Source organism: Cariama cristata, unplaced genomic scaffold (assembly GCF_000690535.1).
Source record: "Cariama cristata isolate BGI_N322 unplaced genomic scaffold, ASM69053v1 scaffold29978, whole genome shotgun sequence".
Lineage (NCBI taxonomy): Eukaryota > Metazoa > Chordata > Aves > Cariamiformes > Cariamidae > Cariama > Cariama cristata.
Window position 1 is genome coordinate 1,568 of NW_009629892.1, and position 17,260 is coordinate 18,827.

Below are 17,260 nucleotides of genomic sequence, written 5' to 3' on the forward strand. Positions count from 1 at the left end.
TAAACCTTCAGAGCATCACTGAATCAGTAGATCAGTTCACAACCACCACAGTTTGTAGATCGGCATCTCTCTGTCCCAAAATAAACAAGTGCTTTGTCTTCTTAATGTTGAAGGTAGCCACCGACAGTTACAGAATGGATGCACAGGACCTTGACTCTGACCAGCAGGGAAATTTAGGACAACTGAGTGCAGATACTGCCAATTTCTACCAGTTTAACTGTGCTTTAAGACTCATTGCAAAGCCTCAGCTAGAAAAAGGATCACATCCGGGTATCCAACAAAATATAGAGTTTTAATTTTTTTTTTTTTTTTTTTTAAAACCTTAAGACTATGTAGTTCAGCTGTCAATCATTTCAGAAAGTTCCAGAAGGAGGTCATCCTCGTCCTTCCCTGGGTCCAGGTCAATTTCTGCTTCCAGTTTGCCTCCTGAGATTTCCCAAATAAGCTTCTCAAAGTCATCTTCTACAGATAAGGGTGCTTTCCCAGCCCCCGTGGAGCTCAACCGGCGTGTCTTTACCGCTGCTTGTGAAGAAGCTGAAGTTGAGGTCGAGACCTCTGACTGTGCCACAGAGTCTGCCTGGCTTCCAATATGCAGTTCAGGACTTGGAAGAACAAAAGAGAGAGGGCAATTCAGTGTATGACATTCCTTAACCACAGACATGTTTTCTGCAAACTAGCTCTTAAAACTGTAGTTAATCAATCCCTCCTACACCTCAACCTTACACAGGGACTATTATTCAATTAACCTGGGGCTACTTTTAGAGCCCAATGTATCAGCAGGCACATTTTTCAGTTTGGGGATTTATCCGTGAAGATACAGCATCTGGAGCATGGCAAAGAAGGTTCAATTTTTGTAGCCAGAGACACTTTGTCACCTTTAATAATTTGATTGTAAAAAGGTTAAGAAGTCAATCTCTTCAGGCATTCAGAAAACCCAAGAAGTCACTGAAAAGCTGTACCAACTTGCAGCATTTTAAGATAAGAACCTAAATAAGTGTTCCTGCCAACTGCTAGAAAATTATTTCAGGTGAATGGTTCCTTTGTTGGATTTTGGCATTAATTATCTCAAAATTCTAATTTTTCCACATGTGAAAAAAACTTATGTTTCACCTGAAAGACACACTGATCAAGAAAAAGAACAAGTCGTGGTTGTTACCTGGCTTTGTGTTTTTCTCTCCCAGGTATGGAGACCAGGCTGTCCTCTGGCAAAGCAGGAACAATGGCCTAGGAAGAAACAAGACAGTTTTCATGATAAACAGGTAAAAGACTTCTTAGTAGATTCCTCCTCTGCTGCTTCTCCTCTGGCATTGCTGAGCCTCAACCAAAATAGAGGACCAGGGCACTCCTGAAGAAAAGTCAGCATTCACTTGAAGTTTACTGATGATCTTGTGTCTTTAAGAACACAGCATTAATGGACAAAATCCTTCACACTACAGAGAAATCATAGTGGAGTATTATGTAAATGCTGCCATTCATCTAATAAAAAGCAGAAAGGTACTACAACCATCCTGTAGATGACTTCTGGATTTAAAAGGGAACAGAGACCTGTAGAACACTTCAGTTTTCCACCTTTTCTCCAAGAGGAGGGTAAAACTTGGGCACAAATTTTACTAGGGACCCACTACTGCCTCAGCCACTGTCCTTACCACAGCTGCTTTTTTAGCAGAAGGCTCCTTCATATCACCACCAGCGGTACTCAATGGTTTCACAGCTGCCACGGCAGAGGGATGACTCTCAGCTGCCTTACGTTTCAGTGTCTGCTTTGTGGGGCAGGTGGCTTTCCCATCTGAAGGCTTCAGGCATACCTTAGATTTGGCTAGAGTAAAAGGAAGAGAAAACTGATACAGTCTTACTCTGCCTTAGGAAAAACAAACAAACAAGCAAGTTCTCTCTTAACAGTCCCATAATCCTTCTAGTTAAATATATTTGGCCAGCACAATTACACTGCCATTTCCCAGACTCTTGGCAGTATTTTCCAAATAGTAAACTCTGTTACCAACAAGCCATAAAAAGGAGGAAAGAATTTACAAAAAGGAGCCAGAGTTACAAAGTGAAAATTGTCATCTTCTGCCTTTCTTTCAAAACACGACCTAAAGTAACTCTTTAGCATATAGTCAACACTTACTTTTAGCTTTCCGCTCCAGAAGTTGAACTGCCTGTTTCCCTGGTGATACAGCAGCATCCTTTACTGGGCTTTCAACCGCATCTTCTGGAGATTTCGCCAACATCCTCTTTGCAAGTGGGTAAGCTGACCCTGAAACCACGGTGGATTCAGGACTCCCTGATGCTGGAGTTTTATCCTTGATTGTTTTTTCAACAGGAGATGGCACAGCGGCTGCTTCCTTCTGAAGCTTGTCTTCTTGGTGTTGTTTCAGTTGCTGCTTCTCCCTCATTATCTCTTCAAGGCTCTTCACTTGAACTTTAGAATTAGTTGCACTCTGATCAGAGGGCTAGAAAGAAACACAAGAGGACTAAGAGGACAAAAATCTATGGAGATTTCATTAAGAAAATCTAAGTGGCAATCCCTCCAAAATGGCTCCATGTGGAACAGAGCACGTTAATACCATTCAGATCTGACATTTTTTCCATAAAGTGTTGCCTGTAACAAGATCCATGCTTTGCTATGGACATACTGTTTCAAAAGCCTGCAATTCCCAACACAGCAAGCTTCTTAAATAGAGCAGAAGACTCTAGCTGTAATCTATTACATTATTTTTAAGCAGGAGAAAGTCATACATATAGCATTCACTGACAGAATGATTTCCTTTAACACAAAGCTCTAGCCTTTTCTATTACAATACTTATCTCAGGATTTTAAGATACCCTTTAAGTCTAACAGATAAAGCCACTGAGAACAAAAACATTCCCTCCATATTAACCTCGCAGACTTTACCTTGTGCTAATAGGGTTTCTTACTCATTGTCAAGTATAATCAGATTAATTCAAAGCTTGGAGATTACAATGTTGTCTGGAAATGCTATTAAAAGTGATAGGACTTACAGCTTCATTGCAGTGCTTACCAAATGTGGAAAGGTAGGAACACACTCAAACTGGGAGCATACACCAAGTTACAAACAAAATATGACAAAATTTATCAGAAATTGTATGAATATATGTATGTCTTCACAAAGGACTCACCTCTGCAGGTGCAGACACAGCTTTGGGAGAAGGTTTGCTCAATTCCACTATCTTCTTTTCTTCCCTTCCAGGTGCTTTAAAACAACCAAAAAAAATATTTGTAAACAGCAGAAGTAAAGAAACCCGGTTACCTCTGTTTCCTTGGTGCGTTTATTTCCTCATGTCTAATAATGGGACAAGAGAGAAAGACTACAGTAAGCAATCCATGCAGCATTCAAGCTCTCTTTCCCACAATCACACTCTCTCTTTTTATATGGCTTATACTTATATAATCTTACTGATGAGATCTTTAATGCTCTGTCATTTTTGACAAAAACTGGCCCTCACATTAAGAAGTTGATGCACGCTCTGCAAACACATATGCATCAATAACTAAGTTAAACCACACGTATGCCAAAGAGGAACGTAAACTTGGATTCAGCACAGGGAAGATCCCACACCACAAGCAGATGGCAGAAAAAACAGAAAAGAGAAATTAGACCACAAAATTCTTCGATGAATGAGTTTTCCAATGGGAAATACAGAAAACTATCATGTAATTCATGGAAAATAATATGGTTGCACATTCTGGCACTTTCTTGCCTTTTGACTTTGTAGCCTCTTTTATCCTCTAGCATACACAGAAGGAAAAAGCAAAGTGAATCCTGAGCAAACTGAATTTGCTTGATAGGGGAAGCACTTCACCAGGGCAGGTACCAAATCACCTTATTACCTATTAGTTTTGTGATCCGTAACAACCTCCTCCCTGTCCGGGCAGGTTCAGGTTGTGCTGGTGGAGCTGGCACGTTTTCTCCACTCTGCTGCATCCGCAGAGCTTTCTCCTGCTTGATTTCTTCCAAGGTTTTAATACGTACTTCTCCCGCTGGCTTGGCTTTACCTGTCAGCTCTGCCAGCTGCACTTTGGTGAGCACAGATGGAGAAAGTATGCTCTGCTTCTTGGGCTCACTCTCAACTTTTGTCTTGGTAGGAAACTCTTCTGGTTTTTGCTTCTCTTCTTCCAATCGCTTGTGTTTTTTTCCAGCCAGGGCTCCTGAGAAAGTTTTGATGCGAACTGCAGGGGAAAGTCTTGCCCCCAAGCTGGGATCTTCTGTTTTACAATGTCCTTCAGTCTGGGGTTTAGCTTGAGGTTCTGCTCCTCTCTTATTAGCTCTCTCAAGACGAATTTCCTCCAGTGTTTTCACATGGATTTCTCCTGTTGGCTTAGCAGCCTTCTCTGTGATCATGAAAAAAAAACCAGAAGCACCAACATTTAAAGAGAGTCCAAGAATATTTAAAGTCTCCAAAATCTGTCACAGTACTAAAGAAAACTAGGTTTGAGGGTTCCCAGGAACACATGTTAATATTCTCCTCCTCCTTTAAGCCACTGTATTTCGAAAATCAGTCCTCTCCAGAGAGAGCTGCGACACAAAAAACATTAGTCTATGTTATTTTGTTACTTTCTCAGACGTGTCTCTCTGTTAGCATCTCAAACTACTGCTCCTGGCAGTGGTTCTATTCTACTTGTGCATAAGCATACCGCAGCTTTGGACGGTTCACAGCAGGAGCATGAAACCTTGATGAGGCACAAGTGGAAAACACACACGCATACCTAGAGCCAGGTCTCTAACAGTGGCCATCAGGACAACTTCAGCACTCAAGTAAGAGGAATCAGGCAGGGTTTTTTTAAATTAACTTTTAGGGCTGTATGGAAGTTCGTGGCAAGAAAAAAGGGGAAGGCATATTTAATATACTGTTATTACCTGTCTCTGTACTGGTCTGCTCAGAGGGCAATCCTAGCCTCTCCTTCAGAGACTTAGGGACTTGAACTACAAGACAGAACAGAAAAAGTTAGGGAGACTGCAAAAATCTCAATTTTGTGTTCACATTTCAGAAGGAGATAGGAGATCATTCCACTGGGATTCAAAGTTACCTTGAGCCCTCGACCAACATGCAAAAAGAACCACTACAAGGAAGGATAAACAGAAAACCTAAATAGAAAATCTGTGCATCAAATCGAGATGTCTGTTTAGTAGTTGTACCTCTCTTTGGTGCTTTGTCAGCATTCTCCAGAATCTCTACCTTCTTCCCCAGCCTTTCAGCAAGGTTGCGCTTTAGCGGAAGGGTACTTTTACCAGCTTGAGAAAGAGAGAAAACAAGAAATACTTCAAGAACATTTCCACGGAGGTGGATTTTAGAATAGTTAGCCACAAACTTCAATTCTTCCAGGTATATTTTCTTATATTTGCCTTTCAGTTGCTAACAAAATTTGCCATTTCTGCAGTCAATATGGATCTCCACCAAAACATATTTTCCTCCTACACACAGCAAAAATACCCTTAAATATAGTCATGTTTAGAAGAGGGCACCCAAACAACAGGTCACAAAAAGCTCTTACCTATGGAGGTTTTCCGTTTTCCCAGTCTCTCGGCAAGATTCAGTTGAATCACAGGCTCCTCCCCTAAAACAAAGACTAATCTCTTTAGTTCGCAGAAACCAGGAGCCAGTAAAAGCATTGTCCTTCTAGCCCATGTCCCCAGAACAGACATTCTCTTGGTAGCCAAACCACATAAATGAGTGACTATGAGTAGAAGTAGTCCTACATGTTTTTTGCCTCTGAAAGGAATTTATACACAGACTCATATCACACTACTGTCTGCAACTGCCACTGTCAGCCTCTTCAGTGCCTCAAAACACAGCTATTTGTATAATACTATCTTCTATAGGTCTTCCATTATTCCCCTGTTTTTCAGTTATCCCCTTATTTGCATACTGACACTTGTTTTGACATTAGCCTCTCTCTCTGCTGCTCCTGCACTTAACCCAAACACTAATTCCGTCACACGCTGCCAACACATTAGCTCATTCACAACTCTCACTCAACTTCAGGAATATGAAAGTCAAATTAAGCACATTTAAGAGTCTGTAGGATGGTGACAATATATGATTAGCTATGGCTTACTGTCAGGCTGATAAAAAACACTTCTTGATCTTTTACTGCAATACAACAAATTGAGCACTTACAAATGCCAAATCTTTCCAAAACAAACAGGGCCTTTGAGCATAAAAGCATGGTTCTAATTAGGAAAGGCAGCATGAGCAGATTAACATAGCTGAATTATCTTAAATATTACTTAACCTTTCGGTTTAGGAGCCATGAAATGGAAACAACAGTATTCACTATTACCTTGCTTTGTAGACAGAGTCACAGTTCTGACTACGGTCCGTACATTTTCCTTTTCTGGCACGGGAACAGGCCGAGATTGGAGCGGATGAACAGAAACTCCTGAAGGGCCTTCTGATCAGAGCAAGCAAAACAAGGATATTTAGGAAAAAAACCAAAACTAAACAAAACAGAACTATCATGAAGACCAAAAACATTAGTTCTTCATTACTGTCAAACATACAATGAGCAGTGCACATAGATAAGAGAGATGAGCAATTTCCCTCTGATTTGCCCTTGGAATTCCAATCTAGAATACCAGCTGTTGAAGAAAATGGGTTGCATGCCAAAGCAGCTCAAGGCCCCCAGCTAAACATGGAAGTCTGTCCTTCAGGCAGCTATCCACTACAATCACCTCCCAGTCTGAACCCAATAGTGTAAAAAATTTCCTTTATTTTGCAAACAATTGTAGTCACTAATGCATAGCCAGCTATCCAGGTAACACCATGAGGATTAAAAAAAAAAAAAAAAAGAACAAAACGCAGAAGGATAAGAAAGTAGGGGATACTAACTCACCGCCTTGTTTTTTTGTTTTTTCCTTTAGTTTCTTTAATTTGATTTCTTCAAGTGTTTTTATTCCAAAATTTAAATTATCATCTGAAAACACAAAACGGTTAATGAAACTAGACTTAAAGGCACATGCTGAAGAGCACAGATCCTCAAGCTTCTTACAGCACAGAACCTTTCCAAAGTATGTCAAATAAACCCTGTCAACACTCCCTACAAGTAAAAAAAAGCCATAGAATGGATGGTATTTTGGTAAGCAATTGGCACTTTTCTTCACCTCTCCTCCCATCCTACAGGGTAAAATCTATAGTTTTAAGCATTTTAATCCATCTACATGATATGAGAGTCCTCTATCATTAGACATGGTTTTCCACAATGTTTGAAAGGACACGTTTGCAGGCGTTTAAACTCCACTCTCTGCCTCTATTTCGTTCTAAAAAGTAAACAAGCAGGAGTTCACCTGTCTGACTCTAGGGACATAGGACATTATTACATAGGAACGAGCTCATGGAAATGACTGACCCCATCCAGCTACCCTATGTTCTACTGTATTTTTAGAACACAATGCTTTTGAGTTAATTGTTAAATTCTCCTTCCAGCCCATCCTACTACAGCTGTTAGAATACCTTGCTTTGTATTAGCATTGGATTTCCTAGTGGAAATTATCCGCAATCCGTTATGGGCTTCAGTCACTGGTTGCTGGACAGGTGTTTTAGTTTCATCTCCTTCTTCAGAAAGCTGGTCTGAAAGGCAAAAATAAACCTATTCAGCTATGGAGCAGGCATTAGACAAGATTTTTCATGTTTATGTAGCTCATACAATGACATGTCAGTCTGTGGTTCATATTCTGTTTGTATTCATAACTATAAACACAAACAATTGTTTATAGAAGGATTTTGTTTTTTTAAACAGCTGTACTGACTTGAAAAATTCATGTAAGTAAAAGAGCTACACTGGGAAAAAAAATATGTAGTACTCCAGACTCGTGTCTGTAGCTTTAACCGCTACATAATTCAGGTATTCTGTGATTTATACAGTCATTTACAGTAGAAATGTCTTCAATAAGTAAAAAACGCTCACCATCATCATCTTCATCATCATCTGCAGCGTTGATAACAACTGGAGGATGCGTAGGACTTGGAACATTGTCAGAGTTTTCCACTTTCATCACCCCCCTCAGCTGTGGAGAGGGATTTGACTGGACAGAAAGTTTGTTTTGCTGCAGTGACATCTGAGCCATTTTCACATCGTCTTCTGCAGACTCAGGTGGACTTGGAAGCGTAGCTAGAGGAAGAGGAGGATTATCTGTAATTCGTTCATTTAAAACTTTGACTCCAATGTTGCCCTCACTGCACAGACATGGTAGATAAGGTAGATAATTCACCTGGCTGCTGAATTTACAGTTTCTTATTCCCCACCCCTGGTTACACTATGAACAATGGCTTCCCTTAACACATAAATCTCACCACCATACCATCCAGAAAGGATTAAATGAGAGGAAAGCAAACTGAAAGGCAAAAATCACACAAAGCATAGAGAAGCTGAGCATGAAAGGAAAAATTAAATACCAGAATTACATTCTGGTTAGCTGAGAGTCTGTGACTCCAGACTTCTACCTGCACTCACAAATGAACAGTTACTTGATGTCTTCTACTGTATTGTAGCCACTCATAAGTAACAGTCAGAATTAATTATTTAGTACTTAAAGAAAACGGACCTAAGAAACTCACTTTTGCTTGGTGGTAAGAAAAGTCCATCAACATATCGTCCTTTCGTGTGATGAAAAGCACAGTTGGACTTCTGGCAGCCTACTGGCTGATTCTCCCAGTAGCAGGGAATCTCACTACGTTTTTTCTGAAGACAGAAAGAAATAAAAGCCCATAGTAACACCCACCTTAGATTAGCAAATAGACATAGTTTCACATCATACCAGAGACAGGAATATTGCAGTGCAGTGCTGAAACATCATTCGAAAGGTCAATTTATCACTAAAAGTATTTCAGGGCATATTCACAAAGTTTGCGTAAGTTGTAACAACTACATATTACCCAGCTTTCCTGTCATTCAGTTTGAGAAGACAGGCACTCTCACATATCAATTCAGGGTGGGTTAAACTAATAAAAAGTGCAAAATACCAGGATTATTCAGAAGGAAAAATGTCTTAAATTGCCTAGGTTAAATCTATCTGAATTTATGTTTCAGAATCCTAGTTCTTCCCATCTTTTCTCTCCCCATCCAGTACTATTCCAAGCAGTCAGAACAATGTTATCTGAAGAAATCCAGGACACAAGAGACCTGACAGGTCATTATCAAACCCAGCCTCAGGAGACCACTGCAGGCTGTTTACTACCATCCTGCTCCAGCACATTTACACAGTCTGATCAAAGAGGTTGCTTTTGCCTCTGTTAAGAAAATAATGTTAGCACCTAATACAAAAATGTCTTGCTGAGATATAACCAAGAAATTGATTTTTCTTTCCCCAACTTCCTCCCATCCTCCTCCTAGTAATAGAAACCAATATAATTTTAAAGCAAGTAAATCTATCATGTAAAAGCACATTCAGTCCACCTACTGCAATGAAAAATGTTTTCAGTGATTTAGTTTGAGAATATATCTTTAGGTAAACACTCACATCGATTTCCATGTGTCTGAATCTGCAGATATTCCTGAAACAGCGACCATCCTGCCAGAGTGTGCAGACTGTTTCATTTCCCAGAGCAGCTTCACAGTGGCGGAAGGAACAGCTGTCTCCCTGTAACAAAAAGGAAATCAACAAAAAGGAAAATAAAACAGTACAGCCTAAAAAATAATTCCATGCTATTAGAACTGGAAGTAGAATCTAACTGCTTATTAAGTTAACAGAAATCCATGTGTCTCCTCCCACTGTTCCTGTTCCTCTCTTAAAAATGAAAAAAACCAAACCCCAAAGCAAAAGAAACCCAAGCATACCTTGGTACATGTGGAATAGAAATAGAAGTAGCAGTCATCTCCTTGGTTAGACATAATGGACAAATTATTAGAACAAGCTCAACAGAGACTTCCTCCAGTCTTGACAAAAGCTGGCTTCACTCTTTCTTGGACTGAAAGTCTTCTACTGGCTTGATCAGTGAAATCTTCTTTTTAAAAGTAACCCTAAATAAAGGTATCAATAAGTGAAAAACAATTAAGTAATAAGCATTTTTACAGCTGTTTTCTGTTTATCAAATTAGTCTCTTGAGTTTCTTGACATTTCAAGACAATGTCTTGAAATCAGCTGGTCACAAAAACTACCCCAATACTAAGTCAAATTTCTGTAAAACTCCATGGGTTTTGTCAGCAAGCGTTCTCTTTTGTGTCCTCAGTAATAGTTATATGCCTTGGAGCATATCAACTACTGCATGCGGCTGTAAGCCCAACAAGCGAGCCACTTCTTAAAAAATTGGTCATACATTTGAGTTATCAGTCAATGATTAACTGTAGGTACTAATAATTTCTATAAAATACAACTGACATATTAAACATCATTTTCCAGTCACCATGGATCTTCAAGTTCACATACCTGGACAACTTCAGCAAACATATTGATCTTCAAAGACTTCCAGTTAACTTCTCCTGTAGGCCGAACCAACACTGAATCCGTGAATTAATAATAAAGGGGTAGAAAGAATTTTCCTCCTCACATTGCCAAGGGAACCTCTCATCCACAATTCAAACATAGGATGTGCTTTTAAACATCTTACAACTAATGGAGGAAGCAAGTCCATTTGAATACTGTCAGACTGGAGACAGCCAGGGTTAGTTAGCTCTTCAAAAAAAAAAAAACAAAACCAAAAAACACAAAAAAAAAAACCCAAACAAAAAAACCCCAGCGTATTTAAAGATGAACTTGGGATTCAAAGAGGCTGCAAAAATGAGGATCCATCTTCCACAGCCGGACAGATTTTTTTTTTTTTTTAAATTTAAAATTCAGTAAGTTGCAATTTCTGGTCTTCAAGATTTCTTCACCTATTAAGAAAACACAAAAACCTTCCCCCATCTTTATTACCTGTACAGCAAAAACATACTTGTGCGTATAAATACAAAAATATGTATATACATACACATATGTGTTTATACACACACCAAGAGTGAGTGATAATGAAGTCAGCAAGAGTGATAGTAAAAATTAGAATTTTTGGCCATTTGCCACATAAGACTGCATAAAAAGTCTCTCCTTTTGAGGGAACTGGCAAAAATGAAAGATCTACATAATATTTTGATGAATATGCCTTCAAGGCTGATGTTTTATAACATGAGTGATTTTGGGGCCAGCACACAAATATGCATACATATGTACATGCATACAGTATAAACATATCTATACACACAAGCGTGCACAGTATATGTTGTATGATATCTGTACCGAGAACAACTTTTAGCCCTGATCAGACACGTAGAGTTGCAATCAATTAACAGCAGGAAGACAGCAGATCAAGGATGCAGCAAGCTTTGAGAGGCAGGGAAATGCTCACTTTGCAAGTGGCATGGCTGCATGATACCAAGAATTTTGAACTACTTTGATTTTAGGAAAAAATTTGTTTTCTTTTTACATCAGAGCAAATACTACAAGTTCGCCATCACATGCTGTTCCCTAATCCATATATCCAACATTATCCATTGCTGCATGATCACGGAAGGTTTGAACAGATGGCTTAGGTCCAATTCAACAGCTGATGATTTTTTGATGCCACCAGAGCTGAAACTGATTTTATTTAGCCACAAGCAGTTGGTTTTGGTTTTGGGTTTTTTGGTTTTTTGTTTTGGTTTGGTTTTTTTTGATGTGAAGTCAGATCCTTTGATTCTTCTTTTTTTTAAAAGATACTAAATGCCATAAAACCTGCAACCAGACCAGATAAAGTTCAAATTTAAGTGATTTTGACCCCTTTCATTAAAATGCTGCACGTTTCTGTGCAAAGTATTTCTGACTCTTTTGGTCAAAACCGAATGAAATAGTTCTTACAAATTAACAATAAAAGGTTGGAACCTTTTACTCACACAAACACTAGTGAATTTTCCAGGATTTTTTTTTTGGCAGGGAATTTTCCCAAATCTAAAATAAAGAGAGGAAAAGTTGGGTTCTCATATTAGTTATTGGTTTTTGACTGCTTGACAAAGCGAATAAAAACAGTAGTTAAGTGCAAGGTTTTCTTCCCTTCTTCAGTATGGATGGGACTATTCACTTTTGACCTTTAGCACCTTCAAAAACAGACTTTGTGTCATACAGATTCCTATGCATCTACTTCTAAAAATTACTGGTGCTCCTTCTCCTAGGAGTTGGACAAGAAACATTTTTCCAAATGTGTTACCAATACCATTGATAGTTAAATTTCAAGCATAATTTCTTCAGTTTGCACAAGCCGACACTTAAATAGATGGCAATTAAGGACTACTGCTTTGCTGAGCAGAGGCATTCAAATACAAATCAGAAGGAATTCACCATCTAGAATGCGGCATTTCTTTTCCCGAGGAAGTAAGAGACACCTGTATAATGCAACATTACTATATCCACCACGGGGAAAAAAAAAAAAAAAATCCCTTTATATTTAGCTCTTTTGAATGCCCAAGCAGCTCAGCACTTCGCTTGTTGCCTTCCATACTCCTGAGTAGACTTCAAGAGCTGTTCAGAATTTGAATGGATCTCATTTAAGGAATGGGAAAAAAGCAAAACTTTAAAACAAAGAACACCCCCCCCCCCGAAAAAACTCAAAGTTCTAAACTCCATAAAAGTCCTTTCATTCCAAAAAAGGTTAACTCAGAAACTTTTTGTTTTAAACTAGTATCAGTTAACGTGGCAATCTGAGTGCTAAACAGAATCAGCTGAACTAACCCCTGAACACTTGAATAAAAATGAGTAACTCTGGTGCACTCAGCACATCTCTAATGGAAGTTCATGAGAATTTTAAACACTCCTTTTTTTCTCCAGAACTCTAGTAAAGTTTTGGTATCAAGAGAATTTGAATTCATTTTGTTAAAAAAAAAAAAATTATTACAGATCAGGAAAAACATGCCAACAAGTGCCATAAACTTTACCTTTGCTAAGGGAAGATAAAATAATACAATGAAAATCTGTCTGCTTTGTTTTACAAGCTTCTCTTCCTTGGTACTGAAGAAACAGTCCTATTCCCTGGTCTAACCTTCCAGCTTGCTGACCTGCCTTTGTCCTGCACTGAACAGTAGTAAGGGAACAATTTTTTTGTGTGTGCTCTAACATGCATGAGAGATTGCACCTACCTGTGGCTACTTTTTGGTTATAAAGCACAAAGTATTTCACTTAGTCTCTCTTGCTGGGCTACTTTGTGCCTTTAATTTCTTATGAAAATATTAAAGATGATTAACACCCTTGCTTATCAGGGCAGTCAGATAACAAGGAAGGAAAAGCACCAGAACTACATGCTCTAACCCCCCTTTTCAATTGGTCAACGTTACCCCAGCTGTAAAACAGGAGCTCCCAATTTCCCTGCTCATTTGCACACTCCGTAGGCCAGAAGTGCAGCTTGTGCTACGTGTTACAAATTACATACAAAGTGTGTCATAACGTGCGTATAAATCACACATCTTCACGTTGTCTGAAGCGCACAACCTCTTGCTAACATACCTCACTCTCTGTATGAAAATCTAAAGCTAAGTTGTCCAAAGCTGAAGCAGAAGAGTCATAATTTCTACTCTTTACATGTGTTTTAGTCAATTCTAGCTGTTAAATACTGTCTAAACATGGACTGGAGGCACGTTCTGAGACTGGGGGTTACAGCACTCAGGACCCCCTCAGAGCAAAGACTGCAAGGCAGACAGCCAAGAAGGCAAAGGTTAAAGCAGATGATTGTCTCTGCTTCCTCTGCCATTGAGTCGGGGTCACCCTTCATCATCATTATCTCCGAGAGCCAGAGCTGCGAGTTGCCACAACCTTGAGGCACAGCTGCCCTTGCTGGCTGGAGCAACTCTATTTGAAGATGTGCCACTTAAGGGACCTAAATGAGGACATTCTTCCTTAAGATGAGAGGCAACTCAATCTGTTCCTGAAAGGGCTGATTGGCCTGGTGTTTCTGTAACTGTCAAAGAATAACCTGGAACTGAAGCACCCATCAGATCAGACACTGCTTCAATGCAGATTTGTCTTTAGCTTGACCCATCAAGACACAGGAAAAGGAATTCTTCAAAGCAAGCTTTACAGCAGGGATCTACTAAAGTGGCCAAGACAAAGCGTTCAGATCTGAGCACACCACTCTGTAGAAAATCAGTTTCAAGCCCAAGATATTTCACCCATCTCCCAGTCCCAGCGTAACAGTGACACCTAGGATTTGAAAGTGTTTCCACATGCTCTGCAAAGCCAGAAGGACGTGATCGATGGCAGCACCGACTAACAACTGCGGTTCCCCACTGGCTTCCACCTGCAGGCCAAGAATCTTGCACCCATCAGATATCTGGGACCACTGGAATGAGCTGAGAATAGCCCCATTCTCCCTTCCAGGAGAATGCTGCTCCACCTTCTGTCATTTTAAAGTCACTTTAACATATAAAAGGTAGACAGAGGCTCACTGAGCAGCTATTTCCTGCTTCAAGTGATCCTGTGGAAGATGGTTGGAATGCTGGAGTTCCTGAAGAATTTGATGGACCTTAGCAGAATGAAGAAGTAAATCTCTTAAGTACCTGCTAACCTGTTCTCAGTGCTCCTGTGCTCAAAGGCCTGAATCATTCATTTTAAAATATATATTAAAAATGGCAGCTGGCACCTAGCACACCGCTAGCACCGCACACCTAGCCAGCACTGCACAACATCGGCAGTGCTGTTGGAAGCTGGAAAGCCAGCAGTGAGGGGATTAAGGGAAAGCCACACATCAGTTTGGTAACTTTGTTCTTGTAGGACGTTTCCTACTGCAGAAGTTTTAGCAAAGCCAGTGGGAGGGAGCTGCTTGTTTTCTAAAAGGGGACTTCTGCTGGCGCAGTGTATCAAAAGATATCCAGTGGGCCATCACTGTCAAGTAGTCCATGGTTCGTTCAGGGTCCACGTATTTGTGATTCTGTATCAACAGTTAAATGCATATTTTTATGTTGTGCTTTCTCCAAAGCCACAAAAATGTTTCTTCTGCAATGCTGTACAGTCACATGTTACAGATGGGAACTGACTGTCTAGTGCCACAATCTGTACGAACTTCTAATAAGCTGGCCTTGAAAAAAAGTGTCTTCAGAATCAATTTTATAAAAGCTGTGTTTATCTGTTTTTTAAGTGCATTCTCATATCTGAGTTCCTTCACAGCAGTATGTAGTTAAGAGTCTGAGTCCCATGGTCAAGATTCATGTCCTTTTCTCCTAGCAAGCACCTGCTCGGTAGGCAAAGATGGAACAGGAACACCCAAGTCTGGAGATGTTAAACCACAACTGGCTCTAACCCTATCCGTTGAAAAGAAATAGCTCAATACATCACCTTCATGGGGGAAAAAATTCATGTGGAGCAGTAGAAAAATCCAGAAGTGCTTCCCGAGCCTGAGGTTACCAACAGCACCATCACATTTAGGCTCTGGCTCAGAGTGCAGGGCGCATGGTCTGCAAGCGTTGCCGCAACACGGAAGTCCCAAGGCGAGGCCCTGCCCTGCCCAACACACTTTTTAAACATTGCAAGGAGGGTGCCAGGTATACTGCAGGTCAACTGAGAAGTTCCAGGCAACGGATGTGTTTGTCCTAATTTCTGGCATCAAAAGGCTTTTGACAAAAACTGCTTTCGTGAAGAAAACTCCCTCTATCTTCTCCAGAATCCACTATTGCTGCAGCTGCAACGGCTGCACCAGGACAACCCACATCTATGGCAAATCTCTGACAGCTCTCATTTACCCGGGCACATTTGCAATCCACTCCTTCTCCTCTTCCAGTTGAAAAACCAGCCAGCTGGCTCTGCCACATCGTCACTGCTGATGCAAGAGCTGGGAACATACGTCGAACTCCCACTGCTAAAACCGCTGTCTGGGGAGATGGCCGACACAGACACATTACAAGCACATTCTCCCTCTGTTACAGTACTTACAGCTGTGAGCCCTGGCTGTTAGCCATGGCCCAATGTACACAACGCTCTGCTTGGAGATGTCACCAAAGAGTCAGTGTCCCCAGATGAGTACTTGGCGTGCCACAGCTGACTTTTTTTTTGGTTTTGGATATGGCACACCAGGGAAACCATAGATCTGAAGTTCCACACAATGAAAGTCTTGGCTCTTCTTCCAGGCAACAGCGAATGCTTTAACACACTCCATTCAATAAGGAAGCTCTTTCCATCTTGCTCAGTGGCAACAGGCATGACTGCAGCACACACAGGTGTAGCAGTACCCACAGGTCCTAAATCCTTAACAAATTTTTAGATAGCACCAATTTTTAATGTAGTGGTTTTCCCTTAATGCATCACCACTTCTTTCCTATATTTTTAGCAGGCGGCTCTCCTCTATCACTCTGTCCATCAGTTTTTCCTCCTCAGCATCTGAATGGGCATCAAGAATTAATTCTAAAGTAAGGGTACTGCTAAAGCTGCTACATCAAAGCTCAGGTGAGACAGGCATACTTAAATAAAAGACACCAATTCTTCTCCTATTTCTGAAATCAACACTGGGGCCTGGTAGCAATTTACTATGACAATTCACGTCCCTCACTAAAATGTTTTACTAACTCTCAAAAAGAGTCCATTTCCCCTGGAAGCAGCCATTTGGAAGGGTGCCATTTTAGATGAGAAGCGACAGCAAGAGGAAGCTTTCTCTAGACTAGCTTTCCTCCTGAAACACTCGGTCATCTAGCAACAAATTCAGCCTATCTGTTCATCCTGATCAGTTTAATGTGTGTCCAATTCAACCATGTGCCACAGTGGTGGTTCTGATACAATTTCAAAATCCCCTACCCTCAGGAGATCTCCTTTTTTACAATCAAATAACACACTGTTCTATTTTGAAAGTATGGCCCAGAGCTCAATCTCTGTGCTGCATACACCCCAAAGCACCAGGAACAATCTGTAGGCTCCGCATATTGAACCCTGCAACAGTAAAAATCACTTTTGAGTTTTCATTATAAATATCAATGTAACAAAACAGAAACCTCTTAGACCCAATTCTTAAGAAACAAAACCAAACATCAACCAATTGGATTGTTTTAAACAACCTAAAGGAGAAATTAAGATGACAACCGGGTGCATCCAGAGTTAGTCAGATCCTGAAGGCAGTTCCTTTGGGGAACAGAGGAACAATTTGTCAGATGACTACATTACAGCACGCCCCTTATATGCACTGCTACAAAAAGAAGGCACAAGGTTTTAACTGAAAATAACATATACTCATAAAGCACCTGCACTGGGATCTCCAGTTTGCCCAACCGAACCTCTCCAGGCCTGCCCAAGGACTCCGTTTCCTGGGAGACCACCGGGACGCGGACGGG

At 40.4% G+C, this 17,260-nt stretch overlaps 1 protein-coding gene and 1 pseudogene across 1 annotated transcript; both read right to left on the reverse strand.

Moving 5' to 3' along the window:
- Positions 1–337: 337 nt before the first annotated feature.
- Positions 338–9,866, reverse strand: LOC104165659 (zinc finger CCCH domain-containing protein 11A-like). Its single transcript, XM_009705339.1, has 16 exons — positions 9,794–9,866; positions 9,477–9,596; positions 8,575–8,698; positions 7,925–8,128; positions 7,471–7,587; positions 6,857–6,934; positions 6,302–6,412; positions 5,513–5,575; positions 5,157–5,252; positions 4,878–4,943; positions 3,851–4,351; positions 3,139–3,212; positions 2,126–2,450; positions 1,647–1,816; positions 1,157–1,224; positions 338–602 (listed from the first exon to the last, which is right to left on the reverse strand). The coding sequence occupies exons 1-16, from the start codon at positions 9,845–9,847 to the stop codon at positions 338–340; spliced, it is 2,436 nt and encodes an 811-aa protein (XP_009703641.1). The 5' UTR covers positions 9,848–9,866.
- A 4,109-nt stretch (positions 9,867–13,975) lies between these two features.
- Positions 13,976–16,029, reverse strand: LOC104165660 (annotated as a pseudogene).
- Between the last annotated feature and the right edge of the window lie 1,231 nt (positions 16,030–17,260).